This window comes from Emydura macquarii, unplaced genomic scaffold, assembly GCF_026122565.2.
Source record: "Emydura macquarii macquarii isolate MOO-44397 ecotype Brisbane River unplaced genomic scaffold, CSIRO-AGI_Emac_v2 contig_1876, whole genome shotgun sequence".
In the NCBI taxonomy this organism is placed as follows: Eukaryota; Metazoa; Chordata; order Testudines; family Chelidae; genus Emydura; species Emydura macquarii.
In genome coordinates, this window is record NW_027132013.1 from 12,471,517 (window position 1) to 12,496,491 (window position 24,975).

General features: G+C 47.1%; 1 protein-coding gene across 3 annotated transcripts in view; it reads left to right on the forward strand.

The window, feature by feature from the left end:
- The window catches only part of CREB3L1 (cAMP responsive element binding protein 3 like 1), a 58,630-nt gene extending 43,559 nt beyond the window's left edge, over positions 1-15,071 (forward strand). For 2 of the 3 annotated variants that reach the window (XM_067557632.1, XM_067557634.1), the window contains exons 5-12: positions 126-283; positions 1,002-1,151; positions 1,881-1,939; positions 4,801-4,869; positions 7,745-7,844; positions 11,263-11,383; positions 11,841-12,105; positions 12,959-15,071. In XM_067557632.1, the coding sequence (XP_067413733.1) occupies positions 126-283; positions 1,002-1,151; positions 1,881-1,939; positions 4,801-4,869; positions 7,745-7,844; positions 11,263-11,383; positions 11,841-12,105; positions 12,959-12,995 (959 nt within the window). In that variant the 3' untranslated portion in view covers positions 12,996-15,071. The remainder of the gene's footprint in view (positions 1-125; positions 284-1,001; positions 1,152-1,880; positions 1,940-4,800; positions 4,870-7,744; positions 7,845-11,262; positions 11,384-11,840; positions 12,106-12,958) is intronic. The other variant, XM_067557633.1, reaches the window with a different exon arrangement.
- Positions 15,072-24,975: the final 9,904 nt, after the last annotated feature.

The window sequence follows — 24,975 nt, forward strand, 5'->3', positions numbered from 1 at the left end:
AAAATGCTCTTTCCCTCCACCCCTCTCTCATGGAAGCACTTTGCCTTGGAGCTGTCCATGGCCCCACACCTATCCCAGTAGGTTGATGTTGTAGTGATTAACGTGCTCTCCTTCTTTCCCATTAGATGACCTGGTGCAGATGCCTCCAACGCCCCCTAGCAGTCATGGCAGTGACAGTGATGGATCTCAGAGTCCGCGGTCCCTGCCTCCCTCCAGCCCAGCCCGGCCAGCTGCTCGTTCTTCCAGTGCAATCTCCACCTCACCTCTCCTCACAGCACCACATGTAAGGAACTAGAATGGAGACATCAGAATGCCACCAGAATGCAAGCTTGCTCACAGCACAGAGTGCAGGGTTCTTTGTGCTCCTAGGAGCTGGTAAACTTTACCTGGCTGAAGGTGAAAGGGTTACATTAGTTGTTAGTCTCACTGTTGGTAATTTCTGCTCAGGCCTAGAACTGGATAACCAGCGGGGTGCTGCAGATCAGGAGTGAGACTGATTGGCAGAGCTGCCTCGGACCCCAGGCCTGGAGTGGTGGGTGGGGAAGCCATGTTGTAGGTCAGGATTGAGATATATGGCAGAGAGAGAGACTGATGAAAAGAGGCCTTCATAGCACCAGCCTGTGATTGCTGGGCTCTAGCCAGCATAATGTGAGTCCTTCACTTTCAGGACCACCAAATTCACTAAAGACCACGGAATGGACTTCCTGGTAAAGGAATAACTGAGAAGTCACATAGAAAGGGCATGTATTAACTGCTTTTCATGAGCTCTGCAACAAATTCCCATAGCAAACAACAGCTTGGGGAGCAGTTATATTAGTGGGCAGAGTGGGAAGCAGCTGGCTGGCTGTGTCACTGGGGACAGGTTCCAGTGGCTGCAGTAAAGACCACTGACATGGGTTTATTTACATGAGAGTCCCCCTGTTGTGGTAGGTGCAGTGCATAGGGGGGATTCATTGTTGATGCTCTGTATGCCACTGATATCTTCTGCCTGTGTATTTCAGAAGTTACAAGGGACTTCAGGCCCCCTGCTCTTGACCGAGGAAGAGAAACGCACCCTGATTGCAGAGGGCTACCCCATCCCTACCAAGCTGCCCCTCACCAAAGCAGAGGAGAAAGCACTGAAGAGGGTCAGGAGGAAAATAAAGAATAAGGTCTCTTGTGTAATTATATTTTAAACATAGAGTTGAAATGATTCAGAAACATCAAGTTGTGCACATGTCCGCCAGTGTCACCACACAATCCTGCTATTATCGGTAACCCTCGCCTCTCCCCCTCCTTCCTACAATCACCTATTGCATCTTGCTCCAAATTATATTGTAAGCCCATTGGGGCAGAGACCACATTCTCCTCTATAGTTTGTACAGCACTCAGCACAAAGGAGTCCAAATCCTGAATGGAGCTAATGGGCACTACCATAAAATACATGTTAAATCATATAATTGGGTAGTGGCTGTGAGATTCCCTGAGCCACTCAGATTAGCAGGAGCTCTATTGGGGAGCTGATGAGATCCTGCAGCATGGTATTAGTCACCATTTGTGATTCAAAGATGGTTTAGGACAGGGTTCTTTCCAGCCAACCACACCATGTAGCCATGTGAGTCAGCACATTTCCAAGTGACCCCAGAGATGCCTGCAAGGGTGATGGGGCTCAGGCACATTGCAAAAGAGATTTGTAACCTTCACCTTGAGCAACGCAAAATGCCTCCCGTCTTGGCTTTCTCATTCCTAAGTGTTTTGTGGCAGGTGTGATAGCCTGCTCTGCCTTTGGACAAGAGAAAGCATGCGCAAAGGAAGCGGGCATGTAACGGTACTGGCAGGGCGGAGAAGTGGCTTGAGGCCTACAGTGCTGACTTGTGTTTGATATTTCCCTCACCTCCCAGATCTCTGCTCAGGAGAGTCGCAGGAAGAAGAAGGAATATGTGGAGTGTCTAGAGAAAAAGTAAGTGTCCTCTTCTCCCTTCGAAGCATCCAAGCAGGGGTATTATTGGACAGGAGGGCCACTGACCTCCATACTGTCCACTGCTCATCCTGTTTGTGCAATGCTTGGGGCTCCAAAGCCCATCTGGCTCCCCACTCCACAGGCCACTTCTGGGGCTTGGAATTCAGCTCGAAGCAAAGATGGCTGCATCAGCCCCAAAGCTCTCTCTCTCCTAATCCCAGTACTGTAGAGGGATGGCTGCCTTCGACAGTATCATGTTCCAAGGGCTATTACGTTAAAAATATTCTTAAAGTATCTGGGATTTCAGATGCTTCCTTTCATTTCTGTGGCTCAGAGTACAGCCTTGCGCTGGTGACAACCTGTTTGACAGTGCTGAGTTGGTCCTCAGCATACACCATACTTGTTTTAGACAAATTTAAAATGAGGTATTAGTTCTAATGAGTGATTCTCTGTACAGGTGTCAGGTTATTTCATGAAGACTGTACAGGTTTCTTAGCACACAGATTTGGTTTGCACAGCCTCTCCCTCCCCCCGCCTGCCCCAGACAGCCTACCATACCTTGCAACACTGGATTATTCCTTTAAAAACCCACTTACTTCTCCTTGCCTTGTTCTGTTTGCCCCCAATATTCCAGGCCTCATGACATGTTGTTCGTGTAGTATGTTTGGTGAGATTAATGTTTCCCTACTAGAAGCTGCTCCGGTCTGTCTGATCACTAATCAGGGGCTTTGGGATGCTGTTTAAAATGGTGGGGAAAAGCACAGATTTCCACCACCACCAACTTGCCCTCTTTGCCTCTGAGGATCACCCCCCGCCAGCACCCTGACACCCCTAGTCCATGAGCTCCTATACTCACCATCTTGAAATCTGTGTGAGTGGTGTTGTGACCCAGTGCACTGGGTCACAGTGCCACTCAGGTTTGGCCCAAACAAAAAGTGGTCAGGCCGTAACCCAGGCTTCCCCCTCCGCAGCTTTGCAGTCTATGCTAAACAATGTGGATCAAACCAAGTAAATGACCTGTCTCATATATGCCCAAATACAGATACTTCTGACACCCTATAGTCAAACTTTCAATTGTGACTACCACTACATTTCCTGTGCATCTGCTCAAATCAGAAATCCTACATTTGTATGAGCATACAGAGTAATTGTACATCTCACTGCTTTCTGCATACACAGTTATCTACTTTGCATATGGTGGGTGCCATGGGAGCACGGGCATTTTTGGGCATTAAATACAATCCCCCTGATTCCTATACGTTGAGATGATGACTCAAGTGGCTGATAGCCAGGAAGAAGCTAAAGCCAAGTTTGTTCCCCAAAGTCCCCTGCTTGAGCTTTGGTTTTTATCTTATAATGTGAGCTAGGGCAACAGGATCTACTTCCTTTCATAGTTCCCAGCTTGTCTGTCTGTCTGTGTTGCAGTCACAAGTTTAGTGTAATGGGACATTATCAGGTTAGAAATCTATGCAATCAGATCCATGCAAGAGGCTCCTCGCACTTGTGTGGAGCCCCAAATGGGTCTCTCTCAGGCACAGAAGTCTGTCCACAAGGATCCAATTTCATGTCTAGTGTTTTAAAAATAGTGTCCTTTCCTATGTCATTAATAACATAATAAAAATGGAAAGATTCTTTAAAAAGCCTAATTAACTTTCACTTTCCTCTCTAAGTAGAGAGAAATGCACAATGAAAACAGATGAGTCAGTTTTACCTTCTGGCTCTTATGTAATACACATACACTAGCTTCTATTTACAAACCAGGAGGCAGGCGGGCACTAGCCCGCCCACCGTTCAAGGCCTCTCCCCCAGCCTAAGGGGGGGAGCCACTAGACCTAGAATGTAACTAATTCCGGGGGACAACAAATGTAAAAACAGGAAAGTGTGTGTGTGTGTGTGTGTGTGTGTGTGAGAGTGTGTCTCCCTCTGGAGATTGGCCCATATCAAGGTTAAAACTTTACCTCTTACAGCTGATAGGATTGCTTCTCTAGTTTGAGTAGCAGGGTTCTGTGCTTTTGCTCCTGAGGGTCCTATGTTCATTCCCCGTTTATGGCCGTGGTGTCTATGTACATGGCTACTGCTTATTACTCTAGCACAATGCTATGATATTTGGGTTACAGTGTATGTTTAAAATTTTAACAAAAAAAAAGTTAATTGGCATTTCAGCTGTAACCAAAGTAAATGTATTGACCTTATTTTCTGTAAATGCTAGCTTGCACAAAACCTACATTTTGGGCCTAAAAGGTTCAACCTAGCAATGTCTCTTTAAGCACCATTTTTATATTGAATGGGTAGTTCAGACACTGGACATGGTCATTTCACATGGTTGTAGGTATTGGAAAGTCTTCTGTTTTATTATTGTCACTTCCATGGCTGCTGTTGTTTCCCCAGTCCTGCAGAGATTTCCCGTCTGCTGTTCCCTGTACCCTTGCTGTATTCTTTCATCATAGTATAGTTACAGTGAAGAACTTGGAGAAAAGAGAGAGTGTGCAGGTTCTCCGCTGCTCTCCAATGGCTAGAGCTGGTCATGTGTTTGAACTGGGGATTCTCTTTCCTAATAGAGCTGGCAGTGAGAGCAAATTCTCCTTTAGCTCAGGTGCCCAGCCAAAGTGAAACACTGCAAAGGAATTATTGAGCATTGAAGGGATTCAATCTTCACTCTGATCCCTTCATTGTTCACATCAGTTGAGAACATGTTGCTAGACAGCACATGATCATTTGACTCCTGGAGCTGGGAGCACATCTGCAGGAAACTGAGGGCACAGGGCTGTTCGGGGGCTGGGCTCTGATGGAGGACTGGGTGCAATGTTGGCCTTTTTTTGGCAGCATTTGTAACTAACTGGATTTGCGTTTTATTCCTGCAGAGTTGAGACTTTCACATCTGAAAACAATGAACTGTGGAAAAAAGTGGAGACCTTAGAAAATGCAAACAGGTGAGAGAAGCCAATCCTGATCTCTTTTGGGGTGGGCTGCCAAGAAGGGCGGCCAGGGGAGTGCTTGGAAAGAAAGGAAAGGCAACCCTCCCCCAATTCCTGGCAGAGTCTGGACTGCTCAGCAGGACCTGGTTCCCCTCCAATGGCAGCAGCAAGTCAGCTGGGTTTGGTTAGTGAGTGTGGAATGTTTGTGTTGGGTCTGCCAGGCAGAGGCTGTCAGCAGAGAAAGGGGAAGAGCAACGGAGCTTTCTGCCATGCCTTCCGTCCTCTCCCCGGAGCCCAGAGCTCTGACTGCTACTCAAACCCCTCCACTCTTTTCGTTGTCTCCACGGGAACTCTTGTGCAGGGGGCCCCAGAAGGCATGACCCCCATCTCTCAACCTCCGGGCTCTGCTCGCTGAAGCACAGAGGGCTATTAAGTGGCAAGGCCTGGAGGCAGAGTAGAAGTCCAGGGGCATAAGATACCAATTGGGATTTCCCTAGAAGAAAGAGCTAGGGGCATAAGATACCAATTAGGATTTCCCTAGAAGAAAGAGCTAGGGTTACATGGTGACTGGACAGACTCTAGGAACTTTCTCCCATTTAACCCAAAGCAACTCTCTCCAAACCTGACACCGGTGCAGACCACGTTATCCCCTGTAGCCTACGGGAGCCCTCTCCTTGTCTGGCACCCATGCAGATCCCATTATGCCCTTCTCCCCTCCCCCCCCAGCCTTTGGGAGCTTTCTCCTTGTCTGACACTAGCACAAATGCTTGCCTGGGGGAGTAAGTCTCTCTCAGCCCTAAAGCAGGCCCCTGGCTTCCTTGATGAAAATATGGAGAGTGCATGGGGTCTCAGCGCTCAGAGCTGGCAGCCTTTCCACCCCAGGAATTTGTTTCCTTTGAATCTAGAACATGGAAAACACACACGCATGTGATAGAAATAGGAAGCAGCACTTGGAATTGGGGCGAGCTCTGCCTCCTTTCACTGTGCATGTGTGGCAGAGCAAGGGCAGAGTCAGCAGCTAGGAACTACCATATGTTTGGGGTGAGCGAGGATGGATCTCCTTAATGTATTCCAATGCACATGTTCCCTTTGTTCTGAATTCACACCCTGCTGCACGTGCACTTAGATACATTCTTCACAGCCGCACAAACTCTAGCAGCTGCACATGGGGATTCCTTTAATCCATGCATGAGCCTTTGCCCAACGGGGGAGGAATATAGTCAGTGACCCTGTTAACCAAATCCATCTTCCCACTTGACCACACCATCATGTCTGGAGCTCGCCTGGGGCTATTGTCCTCCCTGACCTCACTCTGAGGCTCTTTGTCAGACTCTTTTCCTTAGATCCCCTGACGCTGAGGCTCTGACCCCAGCTTCCAGGTCAGATGCTGCTCTTTGGAGACCCCGGAGGTGTCAGGCAATGCCTTCCCAGCTTTCAGTCAGTGTTTAATTTTGCAACCTCATAGATGGTTGGGGCCTTCCATCTGCTGGACAAATTGTGAACTGCAGCCCATCTCTCTCGGGTTTTTGAGAAGCAGCCAGGAGCAGAGCCGCATCATCAACTCCAAGCATTCAAAAGTCATGAGTCAGGACCCCCATGAGTCAGAATCAGATGTGGTTTTGTCCAGCATCTCAGATGAGTGACATGTGATTGTCTTAAAAATCATGAGTTTTTACAAAGTAAGAAACACTGAGTTCATTTTATTGGCCTTGCGAGCCTTAGAGGTCATGTTTTCCGCTTTCCTCTACAGCCATGAGGGCTGGAAACTAACTTAAAAATATGAAATCTGAGATTCTCCTGAAATCACCTGACTCCAGGAGCTGGGGCTTTATGAAAAACACCAGCTATCCTATGACTCGCAATAAGATTGCAAGAGTTGGCAATGCTGCAGAGGGGAAATTACTAGGCAATTTGTAACAAGGAAATCTAGGCCCCCTAGCTACAGAGTCCAAGACTCACTAATGCTCTTTGCAGTCCCCCCGCTTTGCTTCCCCCCCCCCCTGAAAAAATTCCTTTGTCATGCCAGCTAAGCAGTTCTGCCCTTTAGTGGGCAGTAAGTAATATGTCCAGAATGGGAGGGTGGGGCATATGAGGTAATTTAAACAAGAAAGTGAGCCTGTTATGTGTCAGCCAGGGCAACTGGAAGAGGAATTATTCACTCAGCTGTACATTTAGCTTTGCCCACAGCCCCCTGCAGCGCCTGCCAAGAGAGATGAAGTTGAAACTGATCACATTTTAGTTTTTCTTCCTTCTCAGCCTTATGCTCTAGGGGGTGTGGGTAGTGCTATGGGATGTGCACCCCTAGGTAGGCCACTCCTCCGGTTTTGGGCCAGACAGTCCTCTTTGTCTAGGGTTTGTGCCCTGTCCAGTACTGAGACAAAATCAGATGTGGTTTTGTCCGGCATCACAGATGAGTGACACCATTTTGAAGAGCGTGCTGCCTTGCCCCTGCCAGCATGAGCTCACACACACTGCGTGTGCATGGTCATGCCACTCCTGGAAGTACTGGAATCTCCGGTATTCTGGGGTTGTGGGAGTGGCCATGCTAGGCACCCCGTGCTGGGTTTTGGATCTACCTGGGCAGCCTGGACTGGAGTCCATTTCTGACTCAATCTGATTGTGGGAGATCAGGGCAGGGGCTAATGTGGCATGAGGAGAAGAGGTGTCCTTTGCCCAACTCCTGTCATCTCCATTGCCTTTACCACTCTCACCTTCATTTCTCTGCTTCCCAGACCTATGTGGTAGGAGACTCGGATAAGTGAGGGAGCTCTTCTCATTCAGAGGAAAGCTGGGGTGGACATTAGAAGGTTTCAGCTTCGGTTTCATATCCCGGACCCTCCGTGATCTTTCCCTCTTCATTGCACTATCTTGTGGTTGTGTTCTCTCCTAGGACTCTGCTCCAGCAGTTACAGAAGCTCCAGACCCTAGTGGCTGGGAAGGTCTCTAGACCATATAAAATGGCTTCCACACAGACAGGGACCTGCCTAATGGTATGTGTTTCAGGTCCTCCATTCTTTATTGGCCGTGATTTGTTGTGCAGCTTTATCTATCACCCCATTCCCAGACAAGCCAGGGATTGTTCCCTATAGCATGCTTCCAGCCTTGAATAACTAGTGGGTACTATGCCAGTGTCCCACAAAAAGAGGGGGTTTATTTAGGATAATTATTTCCTTGGAATAAGGAGGAAAAATAATGCATACATCCCTCTCTCCAAAGATCCTCAGTTTCCTTCTCAGACCCCAAAAAGAGCCTCTTTCCTGTTTCACTGTTTTCTATTCCTCACCTTCAAGGCCAAATATAGGAATTGCCAGACCGGATTAGACCAGGGGTCTATCTAGTCAAGTATTTCACCTCCAAGGATGGGCAGTGCTAGATGTTTCAGCAGAAGGTGTAAGAAAACCTGCTGTAGGCAGTTATGATGAAATAACCTGTGAACAGGTGAAATTTTTGCACTGACGCAGGAGGGTTTATACCTGTAATGTATTTTTTTAATCCCTTCTAATGTCCGTGTGGATGTTCTCATTAACCATAAATGTCTGATCCTTTTTATGAATCCTACTAAGCTCTTAGCCTCAGAAAGTTTGTGGGAGTGAGTTCCACACGTTAATTCTGCACTGTTTAAAAATCATTCCCTTTTACCAGGTTTAACTCTGTTGCCTTTCAATTTCATTGGATTCTCCCTTGTTCTTTTATTATGAGACAGGATAATCAGAGGTGCCTGATCTACCTTCTCTGCACCACTCATTACTTAACTCTCTTTTGCCTCTCTTATTTGTATCCTCTCTAAACTAAACAATCACATTCTCTTCAGTCTCTCATCATAGAGAAGTCATTCTCTTTGTGCATCTCTGAACCCCCCTACATCTGCTGTTTCATTTTTTTTTACACTGGATGACTAGAACTGAGCAGAGAGTCCCTGGTAAGCATGTGCATTATAATGGCATTATAATATTTTCTATTGTTCATGCAAACAGCCATTTCTTTGCTTTTTGTCAACCACTGCACATCAAGCAAAAGTTTTAATTGAACTCTCATAGTGGTGCCCAGATATTTTTCTCCTATATGGTTATAGTTAATGTTTAATGCAGCAAGATGTATGAACAGTTCAAATTATTCCTTCCAACAATGAATTTCATCCAGTATTGTGCTGCCTACTCATCTAACTTTGTTAAATCCCTCTGAAATTCCTCAAAGTCTACTCTAGCCTTGACTAACCAAAATAATTCTGTGCTACCTCCCTGTTTGCTCTTTTCACAGATCATTGATATATCCATTAAACACCACTAATGCTAGAATGGACACTTAGGCCACCCCACTGTTAACCTTTGGCCCGGGTGAAAATTGACTTATTTATTCCTCCTTTTTGTTTTTTTGCCTCCTGGATAGTTCCTGATCCATGACAGATCTTTACCTCTCATCTTGTGACATCTTAGAGTCATTTTCTTAATAGCTTCTTGTGCAGGACTTTGTCAAAGGCTTTTTTGAAAATCCAGATAAATTAAATCAGTTCTCCTTTATCCACTACTTTGTTGACAGAGCCATTAAATTCTTGTGTATTGGAGAGGCTGAATTTTTCTTCACAGAAGTTGTGCTGATTTGTCCCTACCACATCCAGTGTTTCAGAATATGTTTTTAATCCTGCTTCCATTCCCTTGATACTGAAGTGAGCTCATCGTCTGTAATTCCGAACATCACCCCTTTTTACAGTTAGATAAAACATTTGCAACTCTCCAGGACTCCCATGTTAGGAGATGATTTTGATGAGTGGTTGCATACTTTTGTTAGCAGCTCAGCCACTTCATTTTTAAATTTCTTCAGAACTCTTGGGTGTAAACTACATATCTGGGCCTGGTACCTCATTGCTCCTTCATGTGTCTGTTCCTGCACTTCCTCAATCTCTGACAATTCTTCATCTTCACTATCTGGAAAGGTTAGGTCTGGGATAGGTATCTCCCAGACATCCTATGTGCTATAGACTAACGCAAAGAAATACATTAGCTTCTCAGCAATGTCTTATCTTCCTTAGTTGCTCCCTTTACTCCATGGCAGTCCAGCAGATGTACCAGTTCTCTCTCAGGCTTCCTGCTTCTAATATATTTCAATTATTTGTTATTTGTGTTTCTATTTTTGGCTATTTGCTCTTCATATTACCTCTTAGCCCTCCCAGTTTCCATCTTCCATTTCCCCTCCCATAGTTTCCTACTCCCATAGAGTAGCTCCTCTCTGCTGGCTTCATGAAGGTTGGATTTCCATTTTCTGAAGGATATCTTTTTTGGCTCACATAATCTATTAAACTTTTGCATTTACCCATTCTGGGTTATATTTATCCTTTTTCTTCCTGAGTCCTTTTTTTATTGAGAGGCTTGAGTGCCTTTGTATGCATAAGTAGCGTCCATGCAGAGTGAGTAGCCTTCATGTTGAATCTAACAAATTTCATTTCCTCACTTTTGACTATAGGGGCTTTTTTTGTCCAGCTTCTCGTTGTTTGAAATCCCCCTTTCTAAAGTACAGTGTCACTGTGGTAGAATTTGGTGCCATTTTTTTTCCTTCATTACACTATGGTTACTTAATCACTCAGCTATTGTTTTTGATTAATTGACTTCTCTGTGTTACTTAGGACTGAATTAAAAATATCATCTTCTTTTGTGCTCTAGAACTAGCTGTTCCAAAAAGAACTTGCTTAAGGTGTCAAGAAATTGCTTCTCTAGCCTTTGTCCTGAAGTGACACTTGACCAGTTTATATGTAGGTAGTATTAATCACTTTTTATTACTATTTTACTAGACTATGTTGCCTCTTTGATCCTTCTAGCACTGTGCAATCAATATCTTTGGCCTGAGCTGGAGGCTGATAGTATAACACTATTAATCCATTTGTATTCTCATGACGTGGGATTTGTATCCACACAGATTCTTATTCTGAATTGTTATTGCCCTAGATTCTATAGAACCTCAAGTAAACTGTTATCCCCCTACACTCTCCCCCGTCCTGTGAGTTAACCTGTCCTCCCTATATCGTTATAGATCAGTATTACAATATCTCATTGATTTTCATCATTCTACCATGTTTCAATAATTCCAGTTATGTCAAGATCATCTTCCACTGCCAGGCATGTTCATTCTAAATCTAACCCCCTTCTCTTTATACCATCTACCACCCATGCAATGAGACTCTGAAGTTGCCTGTCTAGCTGGCCTTCTACATGGAGCTGGAAGTATTTCAGAGAAAGCGACAGTAGAGGATGGCAGATTTAATCTTTTCTCCTGATAATCTTTCTCTCTCGGTGGAGCGGCAGTGACCCAGCTACCAATCTGACCACATGCTCTCCCACTGCTGGGGGTTTGTGTGCTGGGATCATAGCATTTCCTTCTGGCTGGCAGCGCTGATGGTTTTCTAATGTCTCACCCCAGGTGCTGGCTCTGTGCTTCGTTCTGGTCCTGGGATCCATGATGCCATGTCTTCCAGAATTCTCCTCCACATCACAGACAGTGAAAGCAACTCCGGCACCAGACATTTATACAACCAGTAAGAGTGAGTCCGACATGACACGTTCCTTTGATCCCCTGGAAATGCTCCCAGCACCTCTCCTCCAGATACACATGCGGCAGGGATCGCTTCCTCACAGCAGTGTCCTGCCTGTACCTGCTGGGGCCCTGCTAGGGAGAGCTTTCTCAAAGCAGAGCCCTGCTTATAGCAGTTTTGTGTCTCCATTTGCCATTGTACCAAAGCATGACAGATGTTAAAAAACACGATGGGAGAAGACAATCGGACTCATCTCCAGTCCTCACAGAGCAGGCTGAGTGTATTCCAGGGGCGTTGTGTCGGTACATAGGTGTTGGCCTCAGGCAGCTGAAGTGGGACAGTCTGTGTTGGTGTGTGGATTACAATGTGCTTATGTGACTGTGTGCTGGATGATCAGCACGTGTGGCTTGTTCCCCTAGGGTCTGTTCCTGTTCTCAGCATTTAATGGTGCTCTCCCCATTTACAGTTCAGTCACGGAGCCTCCTGTTCTATGATGAGGGTGCTGGCTCCTTAGAGGATGGCTACAGCTCCTTCCTCCCTGTGGAGCGTCCTGAGGGCTGGGAGACTGATGAAGGGCAGTCTGAGGAGAGAAGGCCTCAGGAGCGCATACAGGGCTACTTGGCCAGGGGCCACGAGACAGTCAAGTACATGAGCAAATCCCAGTTGGAGCGCCCAGACCAGAACCGAAGTGACCCAACTGTTACCCACCTCAAAGAGCAGTTCCATGAGAGGTAAGCAGGCTGGAAACTCCCCTCCCTGCCCCGCCCATTCCTGGGCCTTTGTTGCCAAACCACAGAATGACTTCTGAGAGAGGGAGAACATCAGACTAGCCCTGTGCTCCCAGCAAGGGGAGCTCTTTGAGGATGACTCAGAGCTGGCAGGATAGATGAGCTCCCTTCCTGTCCCTGTCTCCTGGGAGTGCACTAATCTAGCAACTGTGGCTGCCGGGGGCCACTGCCTGTAGGGAGCAGAGGACCACGTGGGGCTCCATGGATCAGAAGGGTGGGGACCACACTAAGGTCCATAAGGTGGTGTTGCTTGGCCCAGTGACCAGTAGACATGGAGGGGCTGGATGGGTAAGGGGTTCCAACATTTGCAGGCAAGTCATGCCCAGGTCCAATGGGCTGGGAGTCTCCATCCTGATCAGTACAAACCCATGTCACAGAAAACACCCTCCTAATTGGCCCTCTTTGTAGGTTGGCCCACAATTGGCCCTCCCATTGTAGATAGATAGTCTGAGCAGCGAGGCCATCATCTAAATGGGGCACAGAGACAGGACTGAAGTTTCCTCTCACTCCTCACCCTTCTGGGCAGAAGGGCAGATCAGCTAGGTGCAGATCATTGAGTGGGGGGGAGGGTGTGGAAATAAAGGGAGAGGATAAAATGGATCCCAGAGCAGTTCTCTTCTCCCAGAACTGAAATAAGGGGAGGCATGAAATTAACTCTCCTGGAATTGTGGCAAGAAATGGGCTCAGTGCGTGGGAAGGAAAATGCCCCTTCCTTGGCTAGGGTTGGAGCAGTACCCATGGCTAGGAATAGATGGTAAACCCAGTCAATCTGATTGCTGTCTTTTCTTTTCCTCAGGGAGGCACGCTCCAGTGACACAGCTGAATATTTGTAGCAGTTGCCAAACCTCAAGGCCTCATCCTTCTGGATGCAGAATCCCCTCCTATCTGAGAGATTGAGGGGACTTGGTGGGAGAGGACACTGCATTCAGACACTCCCATACCGGCCGTGGGTTCACCCTGTCACTTCCGCACAGCCCATGTTAGTTCTGATTCACAGTGATTGCCAGAACCAGGGATAGTGTCTGGCCAAGCCCTTCTCACCTCTCCGTGTGAGCATTGCCTCACCAGTGTGAGCTCACCCTGTTGCTGGGCTGGAGGAGAAGGAGATCTGTATGTGACCCCAGAGGTATCCAACTCATTCCCAAAAGCTTCTGGATTCAGGGAGCAGTGCCCCATTTTGTACCTGTTGCTCATATCAGATGCATCTGAAGGAGAGAGTGCTGGGTTTATTGCCATCTGAGGGGCTATGGGCAGGAAACGTTGGTGTTAATCTCCTAGAGACTTTGGGAGTCAGATAATTTCCTCCTCTTGACCCATGGTAATATGCAACTGCTTCAGCTTAGAGAAAACCTACTTTGATCTAGTTATCTGTGCCCATGTAACTTCCATTCCAACTATGTGCAGAGATCAGCACACACATGTCATGGGGAAGGTCCCAGATTCTGACAAATAGACTTAAAATTCAGTCTGAAGCTCCTGGGAAACCAGAGCTCCTTAAAACAGAGTGTGATCTTTCCTGCCCGCTCCCCACAGACACTTCCTTATGGAATGAGGTTCTCCGTCACATGGTGGTAGGCCCCAATATGCATAGTAAATGGAATAAACAAGGGTCACCCAAGACAGTCATGGGTCTCCACTCTCTAGATGCTGGCACCACAGTTACCAAGGTTTTCACCCCACTAACGCCAGACGTGCTGAATCTGGTGTCGAAACTGCTTCATTTCTAGCCCTGTCAGAGGCCTCACTCCTACTTGGGGAGGTTCCCTCCCATAAAATCTCTCTGTAGCTCCCAGATGCTAGTTTTGGTCTATTCTCCTTCCCCGGGAAGGCTCTGCTAGAAGAGTTGCATGTTTCCTTGCTCCTCTTCCCTCAGCTGCCCCTTGTCAAAATAATTATTCAGGACCCAGTGCCTGGAGCCCTCCCTGAGATCAGACCTGGCCTGGGTTGCTCTACTTTTGTAAATAGGAGTTACCATGTCTTTGCCAGTTCTTACCCTCCTCCAGACACTTCTTTGGTTTATTTTTCTCAGCTACCGCCCCCTCAAATAATAACCATAAAAAGAAGTCCCCTCTCAACATTTTGCTGCTGGCCATCTCTTCTTCTCTGTCCACCTGCCTCCTCCTCCACTCTGAGACTGCAAACTAGGAGGGGGCTTTTTACCATTTCTGAGTGACTCCCAGTGGAGGAGGGATGGGAAGGCTCTTGCTGACTTGTGGGCTTCAAGTCAGGGAGCAGGAAGGGACAGTGGGGCTGCCCTCACTTCCCTCTCTTCTCTTTTTTGTTTTGTTTGTCTCTTGGAGCCACTTGGGACAGACCTGGACATAGCAAACCCCAGCCACAATTCCACATGCACTCTGCTATGGGGATGGGAAGAGGAAGGTCCTTCAGAACAACTCTACTCCAGTCAAGGCCCATACAGGACCCACTAGTCACCAAATACCACTGCACCTCCCTTCCCTGTGCCCCGCTCCAGCTACAGAACCACTCTCAGTTCTGAGTGTACCCTCTTCCCCCACATCTCCCTACCCAGCAATTCCACTCTGCACTGCCCACGTGTGCCTCCCATTCACACCGTTGTACAGAGATGAAGAGCAGAAATTGTTTGTACATAATGAACCTTATTTTGTATTATTGCCAATCCTTAAGATATTGTATTTTGGAGACTCTCTGATCCTATTTTCAGTATTGTATTTTATTACGAGTTAGTGCGGGCTTGGCCTCTATGAATTTCCTCCCTTTTGGGGGCTCTTTTCCCCCTTATAGCCCAGCAGCTGCCTTTTCCTTTTTTTTTAATGACTTTTTTCCTCCTGTCACTTGCTCTGCAGTCGCTTTAGAGAAGCAAAATTAAAAAAAAGATGCAGCATCAGCACTTTGTTTGGTCTTTTCTTTCCATCATCTTGTATGTGCAACATTGCCCCTAATGTCTAGTGCTGCCTGAAAGCCCAGCTCTTCCTACAGGCACAGAATACCCTAAGCAGTATTACCTAGTGGTCAAAGATGGCATGTTGGCGTGACCTCAGGAGTTCTGTTTTCACCTGGGCCAGTGACTTGTTTTGTAGCTGTGGGCAAGTCACAATCCCTGTGCCTCAGATTCCCACATCTGTAACACAGGGCTACTGCCTTCCTTCCACAGGTTGGCAAGAATTATGAATAAAAATCTGTAAAGTGCTACCAATGGGCCTAGAGCCATTATGTCTATATGACAGAGGCATCATTAGTACTCCATAGGTGAGGTTTCATTACAGTTAAAGCCGCACTTCAAGCTCTTCATTAGCATCACAACAAAATGCCTGCACCTACTTTTAAGATAAAGACTTTGGGCCTGCTTCTCTGTCATCCACCTATTGTGGCCATTTACTCCAGCAAAAGTGGTAGCATTTGACACCTACTTTGCACGAGGTGCAGGGCAATAGAGAATCTGGTCCTTGGTTTTCTAGAAAGTGCCAAATGGATCCATCACAGATTGAGGAATTGAAGTGGCCCCTTCTTATGTCTCCATGCTTGTGGCCTGCCTTTTGTTCAGATCCCCTCTTACTTGCTGCTTTCACAATTGGAACTTTACAGAGATGGAAAACTAACCAAACGCTGTCCGCATCTTTCTGGGAGTGAGGTGCCCAGGACTGTATGCTGTATTCTAGCTGTGGTCTCAGCTGTGCAGTATGGAAAGAGCTGCATGTCCCTTCTTGTGCCAGACCATTATGCCTCTGCAGCCCCACATGGATAGAATTCTTTACTACACTGCATCACAGGGAAAGGGCTGGAGTGGTGACGCTTGCTGTTTGTGAGACCTTTGAGAGCTTTCATGGAAGAACAAAGGATTGTTATTTTTGTGCAGCCAGGGTGTGAATCTAAACTGATGTCACCCATTTGAAACAACAAGGCTTGTTATTTGACCATTTTCTTCATGTGGAGCTGAGTTGGATCTGCTACCTGACTAGGGTCTGAGAGTCTGCCTTGGATGAGTTTGAACCTGTCACTTTAGGATCTGATGTTGTGCCCCTGGCTGGTTACTATCTGACATGGTCTCTCTCCAGAGTCCTTAGGCAGGGAGAGGCAGATTTCCACCTCTTTTTTGAAGTCCACAATCATAAAGGAAAGAAAAGGAAATGGGACTTCACTTTTTGCCCTACGAGCTACATGGCTGCAGTTTGTATCCTGGGCTGGGCAGCACTTGCTGGTCATTTACAATGTCTGACATGACATGCATTTAAAATAATTCACACTCTCTAGGGCAGTGGTTCTCAACCTCTCCAGACTGCTGTACCCTTTGCGGGAGTCTGATTTGTCTTGCATCTCCCAAGCTTCACCTCGCTTAAAAACTAATTGCTTACAAAATCAGGGAAAAAAAAAAGTTTTTTATAAAAATACAAAAGTGCCACAGCACACTATTACTGAAAAATTACTTTTTACCCATTTTTTTTCTCATTTTTACCATATAATTATAAAACAAATCAATTGGAATATAAACATTGTACTTACATTTCAGTGTATCTTATATAGAGCAGTATAAACAAGTCATTGTCTGTATGAAAGTTTAGTTTGTACTGACTTCGCTAGTGCTTTTTCTGTAGCCTGTGGTAAAACTAGGCAACTATCTAGATGAATTGATGTATCCCCTGGAAGACCTCTGCGTACCCCCAGGGGTATGTGTGCCCCCAGTAGAGAACCACTGCTCTGCGTGAAGTCTCGCAGGGTCTCTCACTAGGGGAAGACGGTGAGGCAGAAAGATGTAGAGGGACAGTATATAGGGGTTGCTATTCTAGCTGTTCCCTCCATGCATTTCTGGTGGGGGGGGGGAGGGCTCATTGTTTGTAGCACTTAGATGGGCTTAAGTAGTGATCGGGGGAGTTTTTTCACTGGTACCTTGCACAAACAAGCAACCACCTAACCCTGTGACAGTGCACAAGACTCCAGCTCTCCCCATTGTGCAATGTTGTCTCTTCCTGTATCTTGTGATCGCTTCGTTCTCCAGCACTGGAAGCTCCAGCAGGAGAGAGCCCTCCTTTTTATTTTCTCTGTGAAGCCTCCCTGAGGGCATCACACAGATAAGGGCTCTAGCGTATTTTCCTTTGCTATTCCCACACATTCTGGGCTAACAAGGGAACGTGACCCAGGAATGGTGCTTTCAAAAGGAAGTGTTCTGAAGTCTCCAGCCCTTTAAAACTGATGTATGCTGAGAAGACCAAGCCTCCTAGCTGACAGTAGCCATTTCCCTTCATCGTCTTGAAACATACTCCTGCTATCACAGCCCCCAAGCTAAATTATGGAGCTGTTCAAAATAGTCATTTTAGGCGCCTTTGATCATTGCTGTAACCCCCCGACAGTCACACTTATCAGTTTAACTACAGTGACTAACTGGATCAGAACAACCAAAAAACTAACTGGCAAAAGAGTTAGCACAGGAAGAAGGGCCTAGATTCATAAAGGTACTTAGAGCCTAAATCTGGGGTTTAGGTGCCTAAATTTTGAGTTTAGGCAGCTAAGTCCCAGTTCTGGCTCCACTGACAGCCACTAAATTCCTGCCGAACCCTGTAGGCACCTAAACTTGGTGCGTAAGTTTGCACAATAAAAGTTCCCTAGGTGCCTATGTTTCAGGGCATGTGTGCGCCTGCCTCCCTCGACGTGCTCAGACACCTGTCTCCTCCCTCAGCCCCAGAGTGAGCCATGAAGCAGCAGAAGACAGGTGTTTGGCCACCTATGTCCGTGTGGGTCCCCATCTGGTAGGTGAGCTCAGAGGCTGCTTACCAGAGCAGGACCCGTTCAAAATCTGAGCAAAGGTAACATCACTGTGTTGCCTAGCTTATGGCTTTTAGCCCAGTGGTGGGAACCCTCCTCTGTGTTGTGGCATGCCCAGGTTCAATTTCCCCCTCTCTGCTGGAGTGGGAGAAAGGATTGGAACAGGGCTCTCCTGCTTTTCAGGATGTTGCAGTAACCACTGAGCAATGGGATATTCCAATGTGGGGCTCCCTCAGGCTCTCCTGTTGAAGTTGTGCCACTGTGAATAAATAACGAAAGCATCAGCAGAGCAGGGACTGGACCCTGGGCCTCCCATCTCCCAGGTGGGTGCCCTAATACTGCACTACAGAGTCATTTTCCCTCTCTCTGACAAAAAGACTCTTCCATCACTGTGGACAAATACTTAAATGGTCATTGGATTGGACAGTAAGAAGGACTCTTTAACCTTGTGGTAAAGACACCCACCTAGAAAGTAGGAGACCCAGGGTCCAGTCCCCTCCCTGCTCCAATCACTTTCATTATTTTGCCACAGTGGAACAGCTGCAACAGGAGAAATTGAGGGCAGCTCCCCTCCGCATCAGAAGCTCCCAGAGCTCAGTGGTTAGAGCAATCTCTGGAGTGGTGGGAGACCCCAGTTCCAATCCTTTCTCCCCCTTAAGAAGGAGGTGGTGGTGGGGAGGAGAAAGGAATTGAACCTGCATCTCTAACATCCCAGGTGTGTGTGCTAGTCACTGGGTTACAAGCTGGACAGCATGTCTTCCTGCAGCTGTTTTATGTGAAGCGAGGCAGGCCCCCAACTCATTCCTGCAAGAAACACTGGCTGGTTCATGGATCACTAAGCCAGCGTGCCTGGGGCTGGGCTGCAAGGAGATTCTTATCTCTGAGAGGTCACACGCCTCCCGTCAGCATCTCCCACTGGCTAGCTGAGGGGGCTCCCTGCCTTGCATGCTGGCTTTTGTGGATCCCATTCTAAGGCGCCTCATTCTCCCCATTTCTTGTATAGGCAGCCCAGGCTTTGTGGATCCCAGTGTTGTTCCTGTGATTTTCTAGGGGCCGCGATGCTCAGCCTAAGTCATGGAGCCCACCCCGAGTCCCTTTACACGCCACCTCCAGCCTCACTTAATTGCTCAGCTCAGTTTCCTACAAACTCCAGCTGACAAGTGCTTCAAACTCTGCCACTGAGAATGTTCCAGACCTTAAAAGTGCAGTAACCAGATAGCACTCACAATTCTTAAAGGTCCCATACAAGTTGTCCTGTGTTGCTTAGTGTTAGTCAATAATGAAGGTCACCTTGCAGGCCCCCATTCCATGGCATCCAGCCCAAAAGACCCACCTTCAGCCTAAATCTTCAGGCATCTGTTAAAAGCCCATTTTATTCTTCCAACCAGGTAGCCAGTCATAGGCTCGTGGCAGGAAATGCTCAGATGGGGTCTGTGCTTCAAAGATGGGCTGTCCCTGCCCATTCCCACCCTTCCCCACAGAGAAACAGCAGCTGCTACCTTGCAGAGAACCACCCTCAAATTAGAAAATGCCTTTACTAAATGGGGAAGCGGGAGAGTTGAGAAGAGTTCCCGAGGACCTCCTTCCAGCCCCACTTCAGAGTCCATCCATTCCCCCAGCAGCAGCTGCTGGCTGCCCCCAGAGACCACCCCCTTGGGGAGCCACACATCAGCGCTGCTCCTAGCTGAAGGGTGAGCTAGGATTGCTCCCCTCAGAGGCAGAATCAACAACTGTATGCAGCAGAATCCCTGCAAACTCCAGTGCCACACCCTGACCTGTCCTCCTGCAGCTGAGGAGATTGGCAGGGGAGAGCTGCAGTTGTCCCAGCCCTGCAGAGGTCCAAAGACTCCTCCCTCTCTCTTTGCTCAGTGCCAGCCCTGGGTATGATACTACTTGCCCTTTCTCTGCTATCCCATCTTTTCCCTTCAGGTGCACAGGGGCCAGACATGGGCACTATATGCAGGCAAAGAGCCCAGTGGCTTGCCTGAAAAAGAATCACAACGTACAGAAAGCGTGAAGCCCTCCCCTGCAAAACCAGGATGACAGCAGCAATGGACATGAAAGGAGAAAGACAGAAATATTCGTCCTCCTGCTCCTCTCGCCCTTGCCAGGATATTTATTAGCAGCAGCTCCTGGAACAACACCCTGCAGCTGGCATGCCACATTCTGGGAACAGGTGCACCACATAACTCAGGAGACCTCATAGTACAGGCCTTCCCCAAGCCCTCCTGCTGGCAGCCACGGCTTCGATATAATCATCGTTCATCACCAATAAGAGAAAAATGTCATAAGGAGCCACCCGCAGCTAATGCTGATTCAGTTCTCCCAGGCAGAATGGAAATCACCCTCCCCTCCCCTCAATCACTGCAGATGACTCATCTAATTAGCCCAAGGTGTCAAATGCAGGTGTTAGAGGAAATGTCACAGCACAAAAGTCACTAATGAAATAGCCCCAGGGGTTAGTAAATAGTGAAACTGTAAATGCCTACAGCACCTCCTGCTGCAAGAGGTCAGGGCTGCAGCGTCTGTGAGTTCCCACACAGCAAATGCTCTTTGCACCCTAAGATTGGCTGGGTTTGGGGTAACTCAGACCTTCTCCTCTGCCAGTCTTCCTGCCCTGTTCCCTAAAGTGCCCTCTGCTGGGAAAGACCAGGACTAAAGGTGCTCACCCCTAGACCTCCTGCACCTTTTCCTGTGGCCAGTGTCGAGAACTGCACCCCCAAAGCCATTTGCAGTGCACACGAGAAGAAGTTATATTGGGCTTATAAAACACAGGAACAATGCTGCATCTTACTTAGCACCATCTACTGGCATCTCAGCCATGAACTACCGTACATCTGTCCATCCATCTCTCCTTACAGAGCAGCCAGAGGCCTTGGTGCTAACTTACCAGTGTTGGGGGGTGATGGGGGAGACAAAGAGCATAGCTGGGGCTCACTTGGGCAGTCTGATGGGATTAGCCCCAGCTTGTTTTGGAAGTGGCAGGAAAATGCCTGAAACTGAACACAGCGCTGAATCCGAGCCAGACCCTTTAAGGACTGCTAGAGCCTCTCAAGTTCACTTTTGACCAGCATGCTATGAGCGCTAGCTGCCCTTCTCCCAGCTGTCACAGGAATAATGGCTCATGACCTCACACACTACAACCATGTCATTCATCCTACAGGAAAAACAGGTCAAAATCCAAACAGCACAGCCTCCGCCGTGGGTAACTTTGAAACCTAGGGCAGCTCTGCCACGCTCTGCCCTGGGTGACAGTGCTGCTCTGACAGTCTGTAGCAAGGCATGTGTTAGCATATGGTGAGGCTTTCTGGAGCGTGATGGAGCCAGGAGCTATCGTTATTGTGAAGTTATGAGGAACAAAGTGTGATGTATTGGGAACAGGTTCAAAACGCAAGCTATCGTTTCCTGCTCCTGCTCGCAGTCTAGTGAGCTCTGAGAGAAATCATGTGATTTGAGTCTGTCAGCAGCTAGCTAGTCTGGAAAGAGCCAAATAAAATAGCGGGGTGGGCAGGGGAAGTGTTGCACCTTGCTATCTTAGCGAGCAGCCTGTTTTCTCTCTCTCTGTTTTGGGTTTCTTGTATGTTATTCTGAACTCAAAGAAAGAAAGTAGTGTTGCATTGTTACCTTCCAGCAAAAGTATTTATGTTTTTATCTACCTTCTCTGTTGTATGCCATGGAACAAAACACAGTCCATGCTTGATAAACTCAATTACTTGCTTTGATAAAATCTCAAGCAGAGGGGATAAATGGAAAGTTTAATTGACTTGGTGTCAGTGAGAGTTAGTTTCTTAGCAACATATTAACTCCACTTGGCTTGTGTATGACTCTCTCCTATATATTGAAAACCAACTGAGAGAACATAAACTGTGGTGTTCTGTGATCACATAGTGCTTGCAAGAGATCTGCTTTATTCTGTGTCTGGTTCTGACAATGTATAACAAGAGACTCACAGACTCTCTGCCTGGGACACGGAGCTCTTAAAGGCACAACCCCCCAGTACCACAACTTCCCTTTCAAGTCAAACTGGGTAACACTTAAAATAGCCAACGTAAATATAACACAAAATTTCAAAAATACTTATAACCAACCTAATAACTAAACACGTTCAATTAGTCTTTCAGCTGCCCTGTGCTGCCGTTTGGATCACTGGGGATCCCCTGGCACACTACTGTTGTCACTTGTTCTGGTTCTTCCATGTCCTGGGGTGCCGTTGTCTTAACCTGGTGTGGTTGTTACCTGTCAGAGAGCCTCTTGGGAACAACAGCAGACTCAGTGCCCCTTATCTCCCTCCCTTCTGGGACTTGGACATGGTGTCACCTATTCCTCTTCGGTATGTGTCTGTCTGGGGGGACAGGCTCATATGACTGCAGGGCAACCTCTTGTGACCCCACTTTTGTTTGTGACCAATGTTTCCCATCATAGAGATGCACAGTGTCATTTTTATGAAGTGGTGGCGCCTCCAGTGACCCCAAATTATATTGATATTTTTTGTTTTGCCTCATCTGTCTCTTCATATGTCTGCAAGTCCCCAGTGACTCTGGCATCAGTTTCTAACAGTGCAGGCATTCTTGTTTTCAGCTTTCTGTTGAACAAAATGTCAGCATCTCCCAGCAGAAGATTATCTATCTGCTGATAGAACAGGAACAGAAATTAGTCCAGGATAAGACAGAGGCAGAGAGTGGGAAGCAGCAATGATTAATGCTGGAACAGGAGTTGGCTGGGCTCCAGATAGAGAAGGGGGCCAGAGAACAAAAGGTGATGATGGCAGAGATGGATCAGGATATAGGGAGACCTAGAGAGTCCTGTGACCCAGACAGGCCCAGAGAGGAATATTATAACTGTGTCCAACCAATATTCCATTGTAGGGGGTCTTGTCGGATCTCTCCAAAGCCAAGAACTAGCTCATTGTCATCGTTAGTGTCAGATATTGTATAAGAAATATCTTTAGAGTTATGTAATTTGTAGAATATTAGGTTCCAAAACTGCTGGAGGTGAAAAATATCACCTGAGACACCAGGGTGGGTCTCAGAGCTGACTCAGTCAACGCAGAGAACAATTGACATCCAGAGACCCAATCCAACCCCATGTTTACAGTCTGGAACAGATGTGGGCTTGAGTATTGACAAAGATGTAAGAACCCCAAAGAAAGACTCTCAATAAGGGACCATCAGGGCTGAGCTGAAGTTAATGAGACGCCCTGATGAAATGAGACAAAAGTCTAGGACTGTATAAGAGAAGGAAAAAGAGCACAAAATGTTATCTGTTATGTAGGAGACACTGCCAGTGTGAATGTCTCATGAAAAGTGGATCCCAGCTCTCTGGACTGGACATGTGAGGTACGAAGTGATCATTGGGTGAGAAATAAATACTTTATTAGACAGAAAAATAACTTCTTAATAAGTATAGACTATAGATTACATGTTCTGTTTTTCTTTTACCTGTAACCTTATGTTTCCAAACCCTTTTATTTGACTCTTAAACTCAAGCTCTGTTAAATACACTTCACTTTGGTTTTACTATAAATATGTCTACTATAAATATGCCTTGGGCTAAGCAGAGTGCTGAAGTGAGGTGAAGCCAGTAAACTGGGGTGCACCATCTCCATGGAGGCAGCAGAACGGTGTACAAAGTGGGTGTCCAGAAGATAGGGGACTGGGCACTCCAGTGTAACTAGGTAGGGTGTGTAAACTGCTATCCTCCAGAGGGAAAGAGTAGGGCTTGTGGAGCCCAGAGAGGAGTGCTTTTGTTGCCTGCACCCAGTAGTTTAAGGGGAACTTTCGCTGGTGGGCACAGACAAGATGCCTACATGCTGTGAGCAGGTGTTTGCAATACATCTCAGACATCTCAGTGAAAGGTGTAACAACTAACTCATCAGCTTGCCAGGACCCAGATAAGAGGCCAGGGGTGAAAGCAGCAGTCTTTTATTGGAGAAGAGGCAGAGGACACCTGTTTTATGGGTTGCCTTATGAAGAGGGGGGACCTGCCAGAAGAAATGGTAGCTGCAGAACGCAAGCTACAGATGATTCAGCAAGGAAAAAAGCAGTGACCTGGAGAATTAGAGACTCAGCGTGCAGACAACTGGAACCCCTACGGCAGATTGAATGACATGGCCTGGACTGTAAGGCTGGCTTTAAGGATTGTGAGGAACCTGGGGAACACTGATGTGTATGAATTGGTATGGAGTTTTTGTCTTTTGGGCTAGGGGGTGACAGCAGTCCAGATGAGGCCTTGCAGGTCGGAAATAAGTGCCTGTTAAAGTGGCAGCTTTTCCTGAAAAGGGTGGGGAGGTATGTCACTCCTCTAAGGCCTAGTCTACATTTAAACCTTACAGTGGCACAGCTTTATCAGTACAGCTGTGTTGCTGTAAGAGCACTTGTGTGGCCACGTTATGTTGCTGAGCAAGAGCCTAACTCAAGTAAGTCCAGCTCCCCTGTACCAGAACAGGGGCTCCCAGTTGGACCAATGGAGCACCTGAGGCTATAAAGAGTTGGGAAGCTAGCTGAGAGAGAGGGCCTGGAAGCTGGAGAAAATGAGAACCTAAAATGTAAGGGGTGCATTGAGAAACTAGTTGGTTTGTTTGACAGACCATAAACCTGCCTGAAAGAGACGGGGGGTGTAGCAGTGAGGGAGAAGTGCAGCTTGTTACAGCCTACAGGCATTTGTGTTGGATGCTTGTACTGTTTTTTGCTGAGCTCCAACTTTAGCTCTCCATGCCCTTCTGCCTCGTGTCTCTTTTCTTGTAGCGTTTTGGATCCTTTATCATGTCTCCACTGTCGGAGCACTGCCCAACCTGCATAAGTTTCATTCTGGACTGGGTGACTTCCTTTGCTTGGCAAATTCTGGTTGCTTTGCTTTGTCAAGGGTGAATTTTGGGGCTGCCGATAAGTCTCTCGCTGTTCTATATCTTTCCCAGATTCCAATCACAATCTGATGCCTTATCAGGGATTCTGCATCCTAAACTTGCAAGATTGGCTCTTCAGCCTTGGATCAGTCACAAACTCATCTGCGATTTCACTTCCTTTTTATGCTCTGCTTGAAACCCCTCTTGCATTTCCGTCTTGCATGAAGTGCAGAACG